General features: G+C 41.8%; 1 protein-coding gene across 1 annotated transcript in view; it reads right to left on the bottom strand.

Annotated features, from left to right (window-relative positions):
- Positions 1-13,103, bottom strand: part of LOC139159762 (major histocompatibility complex class I-related gene protein-like) — a 35,500-nt gene extending 22,397 nt beyond the window's left edge. Inside the window, exons 1-2 of the mRNA XM_070737135.1 lie at positions 12,952-13,103; positions 10,994-11,269 (exon numbers count right to left, since the gene is read on the bottom strand). Coding sequence (XP_070593236.1) covers positions 10,994-11,269; positions 12,952-13,057 — 382 coding nt within the window. The 5' untranslated portion in view covers positions 13,058-13,103. The remainder of the gene's footprint in view (positions 1-10,993; positions 11,270-12,951) is intronic.
- Between the last annotated feature and the right edge of the window lie 2,751 nt (positions 13,104-15,854).

Genomic DNA, 15,854 nt, shown 5'->3' on the forward strand with positions numbered 1-15,854 from the left:
CTGATGCAATCAAGGCGGCATGATACGCGCATCTTGCCGCCTTGAGCGCCACTTTGTAAGTCTTAACGTGAGCTCTTACAAGTGTTCGATCGGAATCAGACTTACTCTTCCTCCATCGCTTCTCTAGACGTCTCTTCTGGCGTTTCAACTCCCGGAGCTCCTTGTTGAACCATGGAGATCTACGGGGTCTAGTGCCGCGGAGAGGTCGCAATGGCGCAATTCAGTCAAGAGCCTCCGCTGCAGCCTTGTTCCAGGCCTCAGCCAGAGACTCTGCCGAACTGTGTACGAGCGTATCTGGAATAACCCCAAGTGCCTTCTGAAAGCCCTCTGGATCCATCAGGCGTCTGGGGCAGAACAGCTTAATTGGTTCCGCCTCCCTGCGGGGAAGGATTGGAGCCAGGAAATCAAGCCGCAGTAGAAAATGGTCCGACCATGACAAAGGCAACACTTCTATCCCCTTAATCTCAGTCTTTATTTAATTCTTCGCTGTTCTTTCCTTTAACCAGTCATAAAATTTTGCCCATATTTTATAATAATCTGAATCTTCCTTTCCCTCTAATTTTTTGGATAATCTGTCCATTTCCGCACAGTCCAATATTTTTTTAATTACTATTTTTTTTTCTGGTGCTTTATCTATTTTCCATTGTTGGGCATATGCTATCCTGGCAGCTGTTAATATGTGTATAACTAAATATCTTACCTCTTTTTCCATTTTTTTGTTAAAAATACCCAATAAATATAATTCTGGTTTTTTTTCAAATTCTTCTTTTATTATTTCTTTTAGTCAGACTGTTATTTTATTCCAGAAATTTTTTGCTTGTATACATGTCCACCATTGATGATAGAATGTGCCTCTTTCTTTTTTGCACTTCCAGGATAATGGGGAGGTTTTTGGGAACATTTTTGAGAGTCTTTCTGCTTGTAGATGCCGCCTGTAAAACATTTTTAATTGGTTTTCCTTGAATGCAGTCGATTTTGTCATCTGCCAATTATTAGTCCATAATTTTTCCCATTTTTCTAGTTCAGTTGTGTAGCCAAAGTTTGGTCCCCAGCTTATCATATTTTCTTTTACAATTTCCACTTCTGTCTCATAACGGATCAAGAATTTATATATTTTGCCAATTAGTTTTTCATTGTCTTTTAAGAGTATCCTGTCCAAGTCACCCCTCCCCACCTGGAAACCATATTCCCTTTTGTCCTTTTGATACGCATCTTTTAATTGTAAGTATGTCGACCAGTCTTTTCTTACCGTTTTGTTCCAATTCTTCCTTTGTTTTTATATTTGTTTGGTGATCCAATAATTCTTTATATCTAATTGTGTTATGGGGCCCGATTAAATTTGGATGATATGTTAATTCTATTGGCGAAACCCATTCTGGTACCTTAATACATTGTTTTTTTATTATCTTCCATGTTTGGATAAGAGAGTTTCTTAGTATATGCTTTTTAAAATAATTATGTATTTTGTCTCTTTCTTACCAGAGATAGGCATGCCAGCCTAATAATAAGTCGTGCCCTTCTATTGTCAATATACGTTTATTTTCTAGTGTGATCCACTCTTTAATCCATGCTAGTGATGTTGCATAATAGTATAATTTGAAGTTTGGTAATCCTAAACCTCCTCTTTCTTTCACATCTTGTAATGCCTTTAATTTGATTCTTGATTTTTTACCTAACCATATATATTTTAATATTATTTTATCCAATTCTTTAAAAAAAAATTTACCTGGATTTATTTGGATTGTTTGAAAGAGGAAGAGGAGCTTGGGCAGGACACTCATTTTGATCAAATTCATTCTACCTATTAATGAGAGTTATAAATTTTGCCAATTTTTTTAGATCTACTTTAATTTGATTTATTAAACTTGTATAATTGTCTTCTTTTAATGTTGCCGTTTTAGCTGTTAGCTAAATTCCTAAGTATTTAACTTTTTTGACTACTTGCATGCTAGTAATTTGTTCCAAATGCTTTATTTTTTTGTACAATTTTTAGTTATAATTTTTGTTTTTTGTTTGTTTATTTTAAGTCCTGCTACTTCGCCAAAGTCTTCAATTTGTTTGATCAATTTTGGTGTAGTTATCAGTGGTTCTTCAATTATAAATACCAAATCGTCTGCGAAGGCTTGGACTATGTAAATTTCTTTTCTTATTTTTAGGCCTTTTATATCTTCATTTTTTCTTATTTTAACTAATAGTGTTTCCATCATTAATATAAAGTGGAGATATAGGACATCCCTGTCTCACCCCTTTTTCAATTGTAAATTTTTCTGTTTGCTCTCCATTAATTATAATTTTAGCATTTTGTTCCGAATATATTGTACTTATTAAATTTATAAAATGTTGTCCAAATTTTATCATTTCTAATTGTGTTGTCATGAATTTCCAGTTTACATTGTCGGAAGCTTTTTGTGCATCAAGAAAAACCAATGCCATCTGCTTTCCAGGATGTTCCTCATAATATTCTAGTACATTTGTTATTATTCTCAAATTGTCTCTAATTTGCCTCTTGGGGAGAAAGCCATTTTGGTCTCGATGTATTAATTGATTCAATTTTTTTTTAACCTTGTTGCATAATTTGTAATAAATATCTTATAGTCTGTATTTAATAGCGATATAGGTCTGTAGTTATGAATTTTTTCTTTTTCTGTTTCTGTTTTGGGTATGAGTGTTATTAATGCTTCTGACCATGTTTGGGGTATCTTTGCATCTTGGGCTATTTGATTATAAATTTCCAGTATATTATTTTCTAATATTTTTATTTCTTGTTTATATAGTTCTACTGGTATACCATCTGTGCCTGTTGCTTTATTGAAGAAATAGAAAAGTATATCGAATTATCAAATATGAAAATATTAACAGAAGAGCAACAACAAGAATTAAACAGACCAATTACCTTAGTCGAATTACAGGCAGCGACAAAACAACAAAAAGACCTGAACTCTGTTTCTGAGTGGTCTAACACATGCAACTCCAAATCTCAACTAGCAAATGCTCTGTCCTACACATTGGGAAAAAGAATCTGAACTCCAAATACAAACTGAATAATCAAATAATCACAGATAATCCCCACTCGGTTAAAGACCTCAGTACAGTGGAACCCCGACATACGAGCAGCTCTACTTACGAGCTACTCGAGATACGAGCTGGGAGAGTAGAGAAATTTTTGCTCGACTCACGAGCTTCCATTCGGGATACGAGCCAAGAAGAGCCGGCCTGGCTTGCTTTGCTTCCGAGCTGATGCAGAGCCGAATAAAGCGTCACGCCCCTCTGACGCTTTCGGCGGCTTCCGAAGCGATGCTGGGCTCTTTTGCCGCCAAAAGCGTCAGGGGGGCGTGACGCTTTATTCGGCTCTGCAAAGCAAACCAGCCTGGCTCTTCTCCGTTCGTATCCAGCGCTTGGTGAGTCCTTGGCTTCTGCTGGGGGTGGGGGGATCTGAACGCTTTCTGCTGGGGGTGGGGGGATCTTCGGAGTCTTCGGAGAGGGGCGGCATACAAATCTAAGTAATAAATAAATAAATAAATAAATCTGAACGCTCTCCCTGGCTGGGAGCACTTTCGCTGCGAGAGAGGGCTTTCCCGAAAGGGACGGAGAAAGCCCTCTCTCGCAGCGAAAGTGCTCCCAGCCAGGAGGCTGCGAGAGAGGGCTTTCTCCGCCCTTTCGAGAAAGCGCGCCTGTCTGAAAAGATCGCCGCCGGTCTGGTGGGGTTTTGCAGCAACCTCCGAGCAACCTGGGCTCGGAGGTTGCTGCAAAACCCCACCGGACCGGCGGCGATCTTTTCAGACAGGCGTGCCGATTCTCCGCTTTTAGCAGTGAGCGGAGAATCGGCGCGCCTGTCTGAAAAGCTCGTAGCTGGCATGGAACATCCCCCCATGCCAGCTACGAGCTTTTCAGGCAGGCGCGCCGATTCTCCGCTCACTCCGGGTGAGCGGCGAATCGGCGCATCTGTTTAAAAAGCTCGTAGCCGGCATGGAACATCCCCCCATGCCAGCTACGAGCTTTTCAGGCAGGCGCGCCGATTCTCCGCTCACTCCGGGTGAGCGGCGAATCGGCGCATCTGTTTAAAAAGATCGTAGCCGGCATGGAACATCCCCCCATGCCAGCTACGAGCTTTTCAGGCAGGCGCGCCGATTCTCAGCTCACTCCGGGTGAGCGGCGAATCGGCGCATCTGTTTAAAAAGATCGTAGCCGGCATGGAAAATCCCCCCATGCCAGCCACGAGCTTTTCAGGCAGGCGCGCCGATTCTCCGCTCACTCCGGGTGAGCGGCGAATCGGCGCATCTGTTTAAAAAGATCGTAGCCGGCATGGAAAATCCCCCCATGCCAGCTACGAGCTTTTCAGGCAGGCGCGCCGATTCTCCGCTCACTCCGGGTGAGCGGCGAATCGGCGCATCTGTTTAAAAAGATCGTAGCCGGCATGGAAAATCCCCCCATGCCAGCTACGAGCTTTTCAGGCAGGCGCGCCGATTCTCCGCTCACTGCTAAAAGCGGAGAATGGCACGCCTGTCTGAAAAGCTCGTAGCTGGCATGGGGGGATGTTCCATGCCGGCTACGATCTTTTTAAACAGATGCGCCGATTCGCCGCTCACCCGGAGTGAGCGGAGAATCGGCGCGCCTATCTGAAATGATCGGAGCCAGCATGGAAAGCCCCCCATGCCGGCTCCGAAGCACCGGGCACCCCTCAGCCGACGTCTTTTCCCCTCAGCCCTCGGGCTTGCACGCATTAATCACTTTTCCATTGTTTCCTATGGGAAACAATGCTTCGACCTACGAGCTCTTCGACATACGAGGTTCCTTCCGGAACCAATTAATTTCGTATGTCGGGGTTCCACTGTATACTAATAATAAAAGATTTAAGTTCCAAAGCCCACTGCAACAATATAGCCAAGAAGGCTTCAAGAGTTGTAAACCTAATCCTACGTAGCTTCTGCTCTGGCAATCTCACACTACTTACCAGAGCTTACAAAACTTTTGCAGACCCATCCTCGAATACAGCTCATCTGTTTGGAACCCATATCGCACCTCAGACATTAACACCCTTGAAAATGTCCAAAGATACTTCACCAGAAGAGCCCTTCACTCCTCCACTCGAAACAGAATACCCTACAAGACTAGACTTTCAATCCTGGGCCTAGAAAGCTTAGAACTAAGATCCCTTAAAGAAGATCTAAGTATTGCCCACAAGATCATATGCTGCAATGTCCTGCCTATTGGCGACTACTTCAGCTTCAATCACAACAGCACAGGAGCACACAACACATCTAAACTTAATATTAACCACTACAAACTTGACTGTAAAAAATATGACTTCAGTAACCAAGTTGTCGAAGCGTGGAACTCATTACTGGACTCCAAAGTGTCATCCCCAAACCCCCAACACTTTACCCTTAGATTATCCACGGTTGACCTATCCAGATTCCTAAGAGGTCAGTAATGGGCGAGTACAAATGCACTAGAGTGCCTTCCGTCCCCTGTCCTATTGCTGTCCTATATCTCCTATACCTTTCTCCAATTCCCATATCTCTTCTTCTATTCTTTCATTGATATGTTCTATTCCTATATCTTCTTTTCTATTCTTTCTTAGATATATATTTACCATGAGTATCTCCTCTATAACCTTCATCATGTATTTTACTATCTGTTTACCTACTAAAACCCTCATTGTGTATTGGACAAAATAGAAACATAGAAACATAGAAGTCTGACGGCAGAAAAAGACCTCATGGTCCATCTAGTCTGCCCTTATACTATTTTCTGTATTTTATCTTAGGATGGATATATGTTTATCCCAGGCATGTTTAAATTCAGTTACTGTGGATTTATCTACCACGTCTGCTGGAAGTTTGTTCCAAGGATCTACTACTCTTTCAGTAAAATAATATTTTCTCATGTTGCTTTTGGTCTTTCCCCCAACTAACTTCAGATTGTGTCCCCTTGTTCTTGTGTTCACTTTCCTATTAAAAACACTTCCCTCCTGGACCTTATTTAACCCTTTAATATATTTAAATGTTTCGATCATGTCCCCCCTTTTCATTCTGTCCTCCAGACTATACAGATTGAGTTCATTAAGTCTTTCCTGATACGTTTTATGCTTAAGACCTTCTACCATTCTTGTAGCCCGTCTTTGGACCCGTTCAATTTTGTCAATATCTTTTTGTAGGTGAGGTCTCCAGAACTGAACACAGTATTCCAAATGTGGTCTCACCAGCATTCTATATAGTGGGATCATAATCTCCCTCTTCCTGCTTGTTATACCTCTAGCTATGCAGCCAAGCATCCTACTTGCTTTCCCTACCGCCTGACTGCACTGTTCACCCATTTTGAGACTGTCAGAAATCACTACCCCTAAATCCTTTTCTTTTGAAGTATTTGCCAACACAGAACTGCCAATACAATACTCAGATTGAGGATTCCTTTTCCCCAAGTGCATTATTTTACATTTGGAAACATTAAACTGCAGTTTCCATTGCTTAGACCATTTATCTAGTAAAGCTAAATCATTTACCATATTACAGACGCCTCCAGGAATATCAACCCTATTGCACACTTTAGAGTCATCGGCAAATAGGCAAACCTTCCCTACCAAACCTTCCCTTATGTCACTCACAAATATATTAAAAAGAATAGGACCCAGAACAGACCCCTGTGGCACACCGCTTGTAACCTGACTCTGCTCAGAATACTCGCCATTAACAATAACTCTCTGATGTCTACGCTTCAGCCAGCTGCAAATCCATTGAACTATCCAGGGATTAAGTCCAATCTTCACTAATTTATCTATCAGCTCTTTATGTGGAACTGTATCAAAGGCTTTGCTGAAGTCCAGGTAGGCAATATCCACAGCACCACCTTCATCCAACACCTTTGTGACATAGTCAAAGAAATCAATGAGATTAGTCTGACATGATTTGCCTTCAGTAAAGCCATGCTGATTTGGGTCCAATAAGTTATTGTTTTTTAGGTGCTGATTTATCCTCTTTTTGAGTAGAGTCTCCATCATTTTAACTACAACTGATGTCAAGCTAACTGGCCTGTAGTTACCAGCTTCTTCTCTACTGCCCTTCTTGTGAATAGGCACAACACTGGCCATTCTCCAATCCTCAGGAACTTCTCCTGTTAACAACGATTGGTTAAACAAATCAGTCAGGGGGGTAGTAATGACAGATCTGAGTTCTTTAAGAACTCTGGGGTGGATGCCATCTGGACCCATTGCCTTATTTATCTTTAATCGTTCAAGTTCTTCTAAGACATCGGCTTCTAAGATCACTGGAGCTGAATCCGTACAGTTGGAAGCAATGCTATATCCCTCTATAGTATTATTTTGTAAGGTGTCTTTTGAGAAAACTGAACAGAAGTAGCTATTGAAATGGTCAGCGATATCCTTATTCCCATTAATGCATGTATTATTCCCGGTACTAAGCTTCGTGATGCCGCAGTTTTTCTTCTTCTTATCATTAATATATCTGAAGAAGGTTTTATCCCCCTTCTTTACAGATTTGGCAATTTCTTCCTCTTTTGAGGCTTTAGCATCATATATTATCTGTTTCGCCTCCTTCTGTTTCATTTTATACACCTCCCTATCAGCTATACTTCCAGACTCTTTATACCTCCTATAGGCAGCCTTTTTTTCATTGACTATAGCCCTTACATCATTGCTAAACCATAGCGGTTTCTTCTTCCTTTTACCTTTAGTTATTTGTCTTACATACAGTCCAGTGGCTTTTAAGATGGCCTTTTTTAATACAGTCCACTGGATGCTCGCTCCTGCCATTTTATCCCTCCCCTTTAATTCATTATCTAAATATTCTCCCATTGCATTAAAATTTGTTTTTCTGAAATCCAATACTTTGGTTGCATTATAGGATTGCTCACAATGAGTTTTTACATCAAACCACAAACATAGATGGTCACTGCAACCTAAATTTTCTCCCACCTTGACATCTGAAACCCAATTCCCATTTGTAAAAACTAAATCTAGAATATTCTCCCCTCTAGTTGGTGTCTTAACCAGCTGTGCCAGAGCTGCTCCTGTAAAGGCCTCTACTATATTCTTACTTTTGCATGTAAGGGCACTGGGGATATTCCAGTCAACATCAGGCTTGTTGAAATCACCCATAACCACAATATCTCCCTTTACTGCCATTTGGGTAATTTCATACACCATCTTGTTGTCATATTCCTCGGATTGCCCTGGAGGCCTATAGATCACCCCAATTCTAATGACAGAACCTTCTTTATTTTGCATGCAAATCCAGAGAGTCTCTAGATCTTGACACGTATTTTGAATTAGTGTTGTTTTTAGACTTTCTTTAATATAAATGGCTACTCCACCTCCCCTTCTCTCTATTCTATCCTTCCTATACAGTGTATATCCTGGTATGGATATTTCCCATTCATTAGAATCCTTAAACCATGTCTCAGTTATGGCAACCAGGTCCAAATTATCTCTAGATATTATGGCCATTAATTCACAGAGCTTGTTGCTCAAGCTTCGAGCATTTGTGCACATTACCCGAAGAACATTATTTTCGTTATTAGTTTGCCCCTTATCATCAACAACTACATCTATATTATTTGCAGCTCCCTTTTCATAAGCTTCCAAAAACTGCTTTATCCTCATTGGTCGGGGACAGAAATCACCCACATCAGTTACATCTCTGTCCCCTTTACCTAGTTTAAATGCCTGTCCAAAAAAGTTCTGAATTCCTCACCGAGCACCTGGGTACCTCTGTATGATGGATGCAAACCATCCCTCTTAAACAACTCCCTATTAGACCACCTATTGACATCATGACTTACATAGCCAAAACCTTCAGCTTTACACCACTGCCTTAACCACACATTAAACTCTCTGATACACGTTGTTTTATCCTCTTGGCCACAAACCGGTAACACCTCTGAGAAAGTCACTGAATCAGTTATTTTACCCAGCTCCACACTTAGACATTGAAAATCTCTTTTTACTACATTAACATTTCTCTGGGACAAATCATTTGTGCCAAGATGCACCACCACATCAACGTTATTACCTTTACTCACAGTCTTAACAATGTTTGTAATCCGCCTCCTGTCCCTGCTGGCAGTGGCCCCTGGGAGACACCTCAGCACCTTCACCACATCCTTGCTCTGTCCCAAATCAACACCTCTAACAGTCGAATCACCCACAAGAAAATGTGTCCTCTTTTTATTTCTACTAACTGCACTTGATGGTTTGGTGACATTTACGACAACTTCCCCTTTGAACATCCCCTCATTCTCTGCCTGAGGGACCTTGCTAATATCTCCAACATCCTTACTATTTAAATCCGCAAGAACACTATAGGAATTCGATACAGAGAGACCAAAATTGCTATGTTTTTGCTCAACTGCACGCAATCTTCCAATAATATCTATTTACATATTATATCTATTTACATATTATAAAGTGATTCCATATTATATCTATTTACATATTATATCTATTTACATATTATAAAGTGATTCCAATTTATTCCTCATAGGTTGGTCTCGGATTCTACTAACCATATATCGTCTTACCTTGTCCCTTTGTCCCATCAGTTGTCACAAATCAGTTTAATTAACCGAGTTCATCCTTTTGTTCATAATCTCAAATTGAATATGGTCCACCATTTACCGGTACCAATTTTGCATTGTCAATTTTTTCGCATCCTTCCAACCCAAGAATATTACTGCCTGAGCGCTTTCTATCGATGCTTGTTTTATTTCTCTAAATTCTCCTATCGCATTGCTTTTAACTAATACTGCCATTTCCTTGTTAATTATCTATCGTATATTTAACAGCCTATTAATATCCTCTTGCACTTTTTGCAAAAAGTTTTCCACTACCGGGCATTCCCAAAGCATGTGCATAAACACTCCTTTATCTTGGCACCCTGCCAACAAATGCCTTTAGCATTTTGCTGAAAATATGCAAGTTGAACAGGTGTGTAATACCACTTATGTAATATTTTCCTTCTCATTTCCCTAACCCTTGTATTCTTCATTTTCCTTATATTTCCATTATATTGTTCATCTATTTGTATTTCGCTCTGCCACCATTTAGTCAATCCTTGGATCACATACCCATCTGATTGCACTAACATCTTATATATATTACTTGCTTGCGCCTTGGTACCCTCACTTTTTTCTCTTATTATTTTCTCTAACTCTATCTCCTCACTAACTAGTGCTTCTTTATTCTCCTTTTCATTCAGATATTTGCATATTGCATTTATTTGTAGCCATCTTCCCTTACCCTTACCCAATCACCATTCTGTTCTGCCGGTGTGTCCCAACCGCCCGTAATTACAGGGTAATTAGTCCAGGAAGACACACACCACACAATAGAAGGAAAACCAAAAGTCTTTATCAACAGAAAAGCAGGAAAAACTCCCTTTTAAAATGTCAAAGGGGTGTTCTGATACACACAAGGCACAGGTTCAATGCCATCCCATTTCTCACCCAATAACTGAGAAATTGAGTCCAATTCCAAAGTCCAGAAAGTCCACACATAGTCTTGAACAGGGAAACAGCAAAACAGCAAAACCACGATCTTGACGAAACCATGAATCAGATAAACTTCCTGCTCTTTCTAACTGTAGCACTAATTACAGCAGTCCCTCCCAACCACAGGTGGCCTCACTTATCTCCTGTAATAATCCTTCAATTGGTCTCTTCTATGCATCACTCTCCGCATGCGTGGGGGTGGGTTGTTCTCACTATCAGAAAGGCTTTATGGTTCTGGCAATTTTGTGATTAATGCATGAGTGGTTTTTGCTTTTATATATAAATATAATCTACCTCTATATATCTATATCTATCTAATCTATGACATTTTGATTGCCCATCCACCTTTAATAATTATAACATCCACATAAAACTACAATCATGGGACAAGGATAAAATAATAATTTTTAAAAACAATAAACATACTTTCTCCTCTCATGCTATTAGCAGGGAATATGGGGCAGGGTGATCCATCCAACCCTTCACTAACCTTTGATGTTATGATATGAAGGCCTTGTCCTCTTCAGCTCTTCTCCAAGATTATGAGCAAACCTACGTGCTTCATGAGTCAGAAACTGCCAGTATTGGGGATCCTCCTTCTCAAATTTCTCCACCCAGGAGACTCGAGGTTCAATCTTTATGCTGTTGCTATCATAGCAAGCAGAAATCTGACTGTCCACATAGCCCTGAATAATACATTGGGATACCGTCCTATTGGAGTCCAAGACCGCGAGTAAGAGAATCTTGAGGGAATGTGAGGAGGTGCCTAAAAAAGGACCAAAAAGGACAAAATTAGGGGGCTTCTGCTAGGGGACTTCTGATGCTAGGCCCCATTATTAGATCTGGAAGAAAGAGATGGGGGGTATGGGTGGGAAGGAGAGGAGAAAGGGGGAAATGAAAGAATAGATGATGGAAGAAGAAGAGGCGGCAGAGGGTGGAAAGAGGCAAAAAATGCAGCTTGTGGAGAGGTCAGAGACATAGTTCCCTCTAAGCTGAGCAGTGAGCAATCACTCACTTAAAAATCATCATCAACTCAGAGTTTTCCAAACCTGCCCAGAAGCCGAGAGGGAAAGAGTGAGAGGGAAGGAGAGAGAGAGGAAGAGAGGAAGAGAGAGAAACAGATAGAAAAAAGAGAGGAAGGAAAAGAGAAAGAAAAAGAATGGGAGTAAGGGAGAAAGAAAATCAAAATCTAGTTTGAAACTAGCTCAACTATTTAAGTGGCATTTTGATATTGATAGAGTTGCCCTATTATGAGCTCACTGTTATAGACACACAGTGCAGTATTTTATTTTGAAATTCTCTGAGGCAAAACAGGGTGGGTTTTTTGTTTGTTTGTTTGTTTATTATTTCTGTGCCGCCCAGTCCCAAAGGGACTGCCGCTCAGACACTATACATTTCCTCCCAGCCACCCCCAAAAAATTAGAGGGAACACTGGTCGGAGGGCAGAGAAGTTTGGGGTGAGACGGAAAGAGAAGAGAAAGCAGGATCCAAGGGGGACCAGGAACCCCCAAACCTATCTGCCTGCCTCCTATAATTGTGCCCCCCCCTTCTTTCAGCAAGGACTAGTATGGACTGCTCCAAGTAGGCTGCAGTCACCCACAGAGGAGAAATGGGGAGGAAACCCCACCTGGTCATCCAGCTGTTTTTAAACCTTTTTTGGTCCAAGTGGGGGCAACTTATTAATGGTAGACATGCCCCTAGTGGTGAGGGTGGGAGGTGCACAGGCAGCCAGGGAGTTTACAAGTTGACTGGTTTGCCATCCCACAACCTCCACGGTGGGATGGAAAGAATTGTTCAGGTACACTTAGAAACACAGAAACATAGAAGATTGACAGCAGAAAAAAACCACATGGTCCATCTAGTCTGCCCTTATACTATTTCCTGTATTTTATCTTAGGATGGATATATGTTTATCCCAGGCATGTTTAAATTCAGTTACTGTGGATTTACCAACCACGTCTGCTGGAAGTTTGTTCCAAGCGTCTACTACTCTTTCAGTAAAATAATATTTTCTCACATTATTTCTAATCTTTCCCCAACTAACCTCAGATTGTGCCCCCTTGTTCTTGTGTTCACTTTCCTATTAAAAACACTTCCCTCCTCAACCTTAACATATTTAAATGTTTCGATCATGTCCCCCCTTTTCCTTCTGTCCTCCAGACTATACAGATTGAGTTCATTAAGTCTTTCCTGATAAGTTTTATTCTTAAGACATTCCACCATTTTTGTAGCCCGTACTTGGACCCGTTCAATTTTATCAATATCTTTTTTTTGACTGACATCTGGAGAGGCCATCTGGTCCTGCTCTTAGATGGGCTAGGGGAGATGGGGAGCGTGAGAGAGTGGCAGCAGAGAGGGAGACAGACAGACAAAGAGGCAGCGAGCCAGAAAGACCGACAAGCAGAGATTCCCTGGCGCATCAGCAGAAAAAGGGGTTGAATCACTTACCTCCTGGAAGTGGCACCGGTGAGGAAGTGGTCTCACCGAGGCACATGTGCTGCAGAGCGACCATCTCCATCATGAAGACCAAGAAGGGCGCAAAATGCAGAGCCATCCTGTCCGCAATCGTCCGCCCGCGCTGCGCTCTGCTATAAAATCGCAAACATAAGAGGCGCTCCCGCTGATCAATACCGCACGAAATCCAGAGCTAGCCGGCGATTGGTCAAGCTCAACCAGTAAGAAAAAAATAAAAAGACCCGCGTCACCTCTGATTGCTAGGCAGACAATCGGAGCAAAACTTGTGAGAACTGCTGGGAAAAGGAAGCGAAAGTATCGTCGGAGTCACGCACTTCAAGAACATCTCATTCCAGGAATTATTTCTCAAGCGGGTGGGAGGCGGGCAGAAGAAAAGCGGGGGCGGGGGTGTCAAATGAGCGGGAGAGTTATCTGGGCGGAGGTGGTGGTGGTGGGGGGTTGTTAGCCCTCTCAGACCCTACATAGCCTCTCGCATCCTGGGATCCGGTGGCGATCAGAAACCCCCAAGTGATCTTCGCTCTGGATGAAAACCCTCAAAGGAAATTTGGGGGTCCTTGAAGGGAGAAGACGGGTCTTTCCACGGAAAAAAGTCGGGGATGCCAAACGCAGAACAATGCATTAATTCCCCTTTTTGCTTTTATTCCCCAACAAAGACCCGAATCTTTTGGAAACTTCAAAGCTCTTCATTTTCCCTCCAATTAATTAAGATTTGGTGGGTTTGGTGGTTGTATGCCGCCCCGAGTCTTCGGAGAGGGGCGGCATACAAATCTAATAAATTATTATTATTATTATTATTATTATTATTATTATTATTATTATTATTATTATTATTCTGGGACTAAAAGCAATAGATCTTGTAGTAGATAACCAGTTAAATATGAGCTAGCAGTGTGCAGCAGCAGTCAAATAAGCCAATGCCATCCTAAAATGCATTAATAGAGGGATAAAATCTAGCACCAGGGAGGTACTAATACCACTCTATAAAGCCTTAGTTAGACCACACCTGGAGTATTGCATCCAGTTTTGGTCACCACACTACAAAAAAGGCATTGAAGCACAAAAGAAAGTGCAGAGGAAAGCAACCAGGATATTTAGAGGACAATAACATACAAAGAGCGGTCGCAAGAACTGCATGTCAAGTGAGCAAAAAAAGCATCTGAGAAAATAAATGAATTTCCATGCCTTATTTCTTTAGCATAGAGTCATATTTTTTAACAGAGCCAAATTAGATTCAACATGCTTCATTCCAACTTAAGGTCCCTTAAGATTACATCCAGGTCAAAAGCTCATCTCCCATCCCCACTCCCACAAGGACAATCATGAGGACAAATCCAACGCAGAGATTTCTAATTCCTTCCTGTGTTCAGTTACTTTGGATTCTGTGTGAAGGAATGTGTGCTACGTGGCATATTCTCTCACTCTCTCACTTTAATTTTTTTCCCTACCATACTGTGTCAGGCCAGCCTGTGAATTCACATATTAACCTTGGGCCTGACACTGGACATGCCTAGTCTGGCGAAGAGAAGGACCAGGGGAGACATGATAGCAGTTTCCCAACACTTGAGGGGCTACCACAGAGAGAAAGGGTCAGGCTGTTTTCCAAGGCACCAGAAGGTCAGACAAGGAAAAATGGATGGAAGCTGACCAAAGAGAGAGTCAACCTGGAAATAAGGAGGAACTTTATGACAGTGAAAGCGATCAACCAGTGGAACTGTGGGAGCTTCATCACTGGAGGCTTTCAAGAAGATACTGGACTGCCATTTGTCTAAAATCGTGTAGGGACTTCTGCTTGAGTGGGACCGGGGGGGTTGGACTAGATGACCTACAAGGTCCCTTCCAATTCTAGTGAACTGTTAAACATCTGTAAATTCTGTATGGACTAAATGTGACCATCATAATAACAATGATCATAGCCTGAAGAGGATCCCTCTTGCAGTCCTCCCAGAATTATTGACCTCCCATGATGAGCAATGGATTTTCAGAGCTTGAACCATCTCCTGCTGTGACCAGGCTTCCACTGATCATGTACAGAGTGGGAATAAGGTCATGCTTGTGGGGAAGGAAAGGGAACTTCTGCCCCACTTCATCCTGGTCTTTCTAGCGATGAAGAAGGCTGAGGCCATTAGGGGGACCCTCCAATTTGCTGGAGATCTCTAGAAATTGTCTATCTGTCGGGTGAGCCTTGCCTTCAGATAATCTCTTTTCTGTCTGGGTTCAGAGCAGGGGTAACTTTGTCTTCTGCCGCATGAATCCCAGTGACCGATTAGGTCCCACAGAGTTGGCCTTCTCTGGGTCCCGTCGACGAAACAATGTTGTCTGGCGGGACCCATGGGGAGAGCCTTCTCTGTGGTGGCCCCGACCCTCTGGAATCAACTCCCCCCCCCCGGAGATCAGGACTGCCTCCACCCTCCTTGCCTTTCGCAAATTCCTTAAAACCCACCTCTGCCGTCAGGCATGGGGAAATTGATTCTCCTGGGCTGTTCCGTTTTATGCATGGTTTGTCTGGGATATATGCCTGTTTTTAGATTAAGGCTTTTAACTGATTTTTAATCATTGGATTTGTACTGTGTTTTGCTGTTGTGAGCTGCTCTAAGTCTCCGGAGAGGGGCGGCATACAAATATAATAATAATAATAATAATAATAATAATAATAATAATAATAATAATGTATCTTTTCAGAGCTTGGTTAGTTTAAAGTGCAGCCTGTTGTGCAAACAAGGGATTCACACACAAACACTGGATGGACATGTATGGATACATGGATGGACACTGTCCATATTTGCCAGGGCATCCGCTGAGCATGTTTACTTTTTAAAGACTTTAGTATCATGTTTATGTTTATTATGGTCTCTTCTCAGATGCATTGGTTGCTGGTA

Source organism: Erythrolamprus reginae, chromosome 2, assembly GCF_031021105.1.
Source record: "Erythrolamprus reginae isolate rEryReg1 chromosome 2, rEryReg1.hap1, whole genome shotgun sequence".
In the NCBI taxonomy this organism is placed as follows: domain Eukaryota; kingdom Metazoa; phylum Chordata; class Lepidosauria; order Squamata; family Dipsadidae; genus Erythrolamprus; species Erythrolamprus reginae.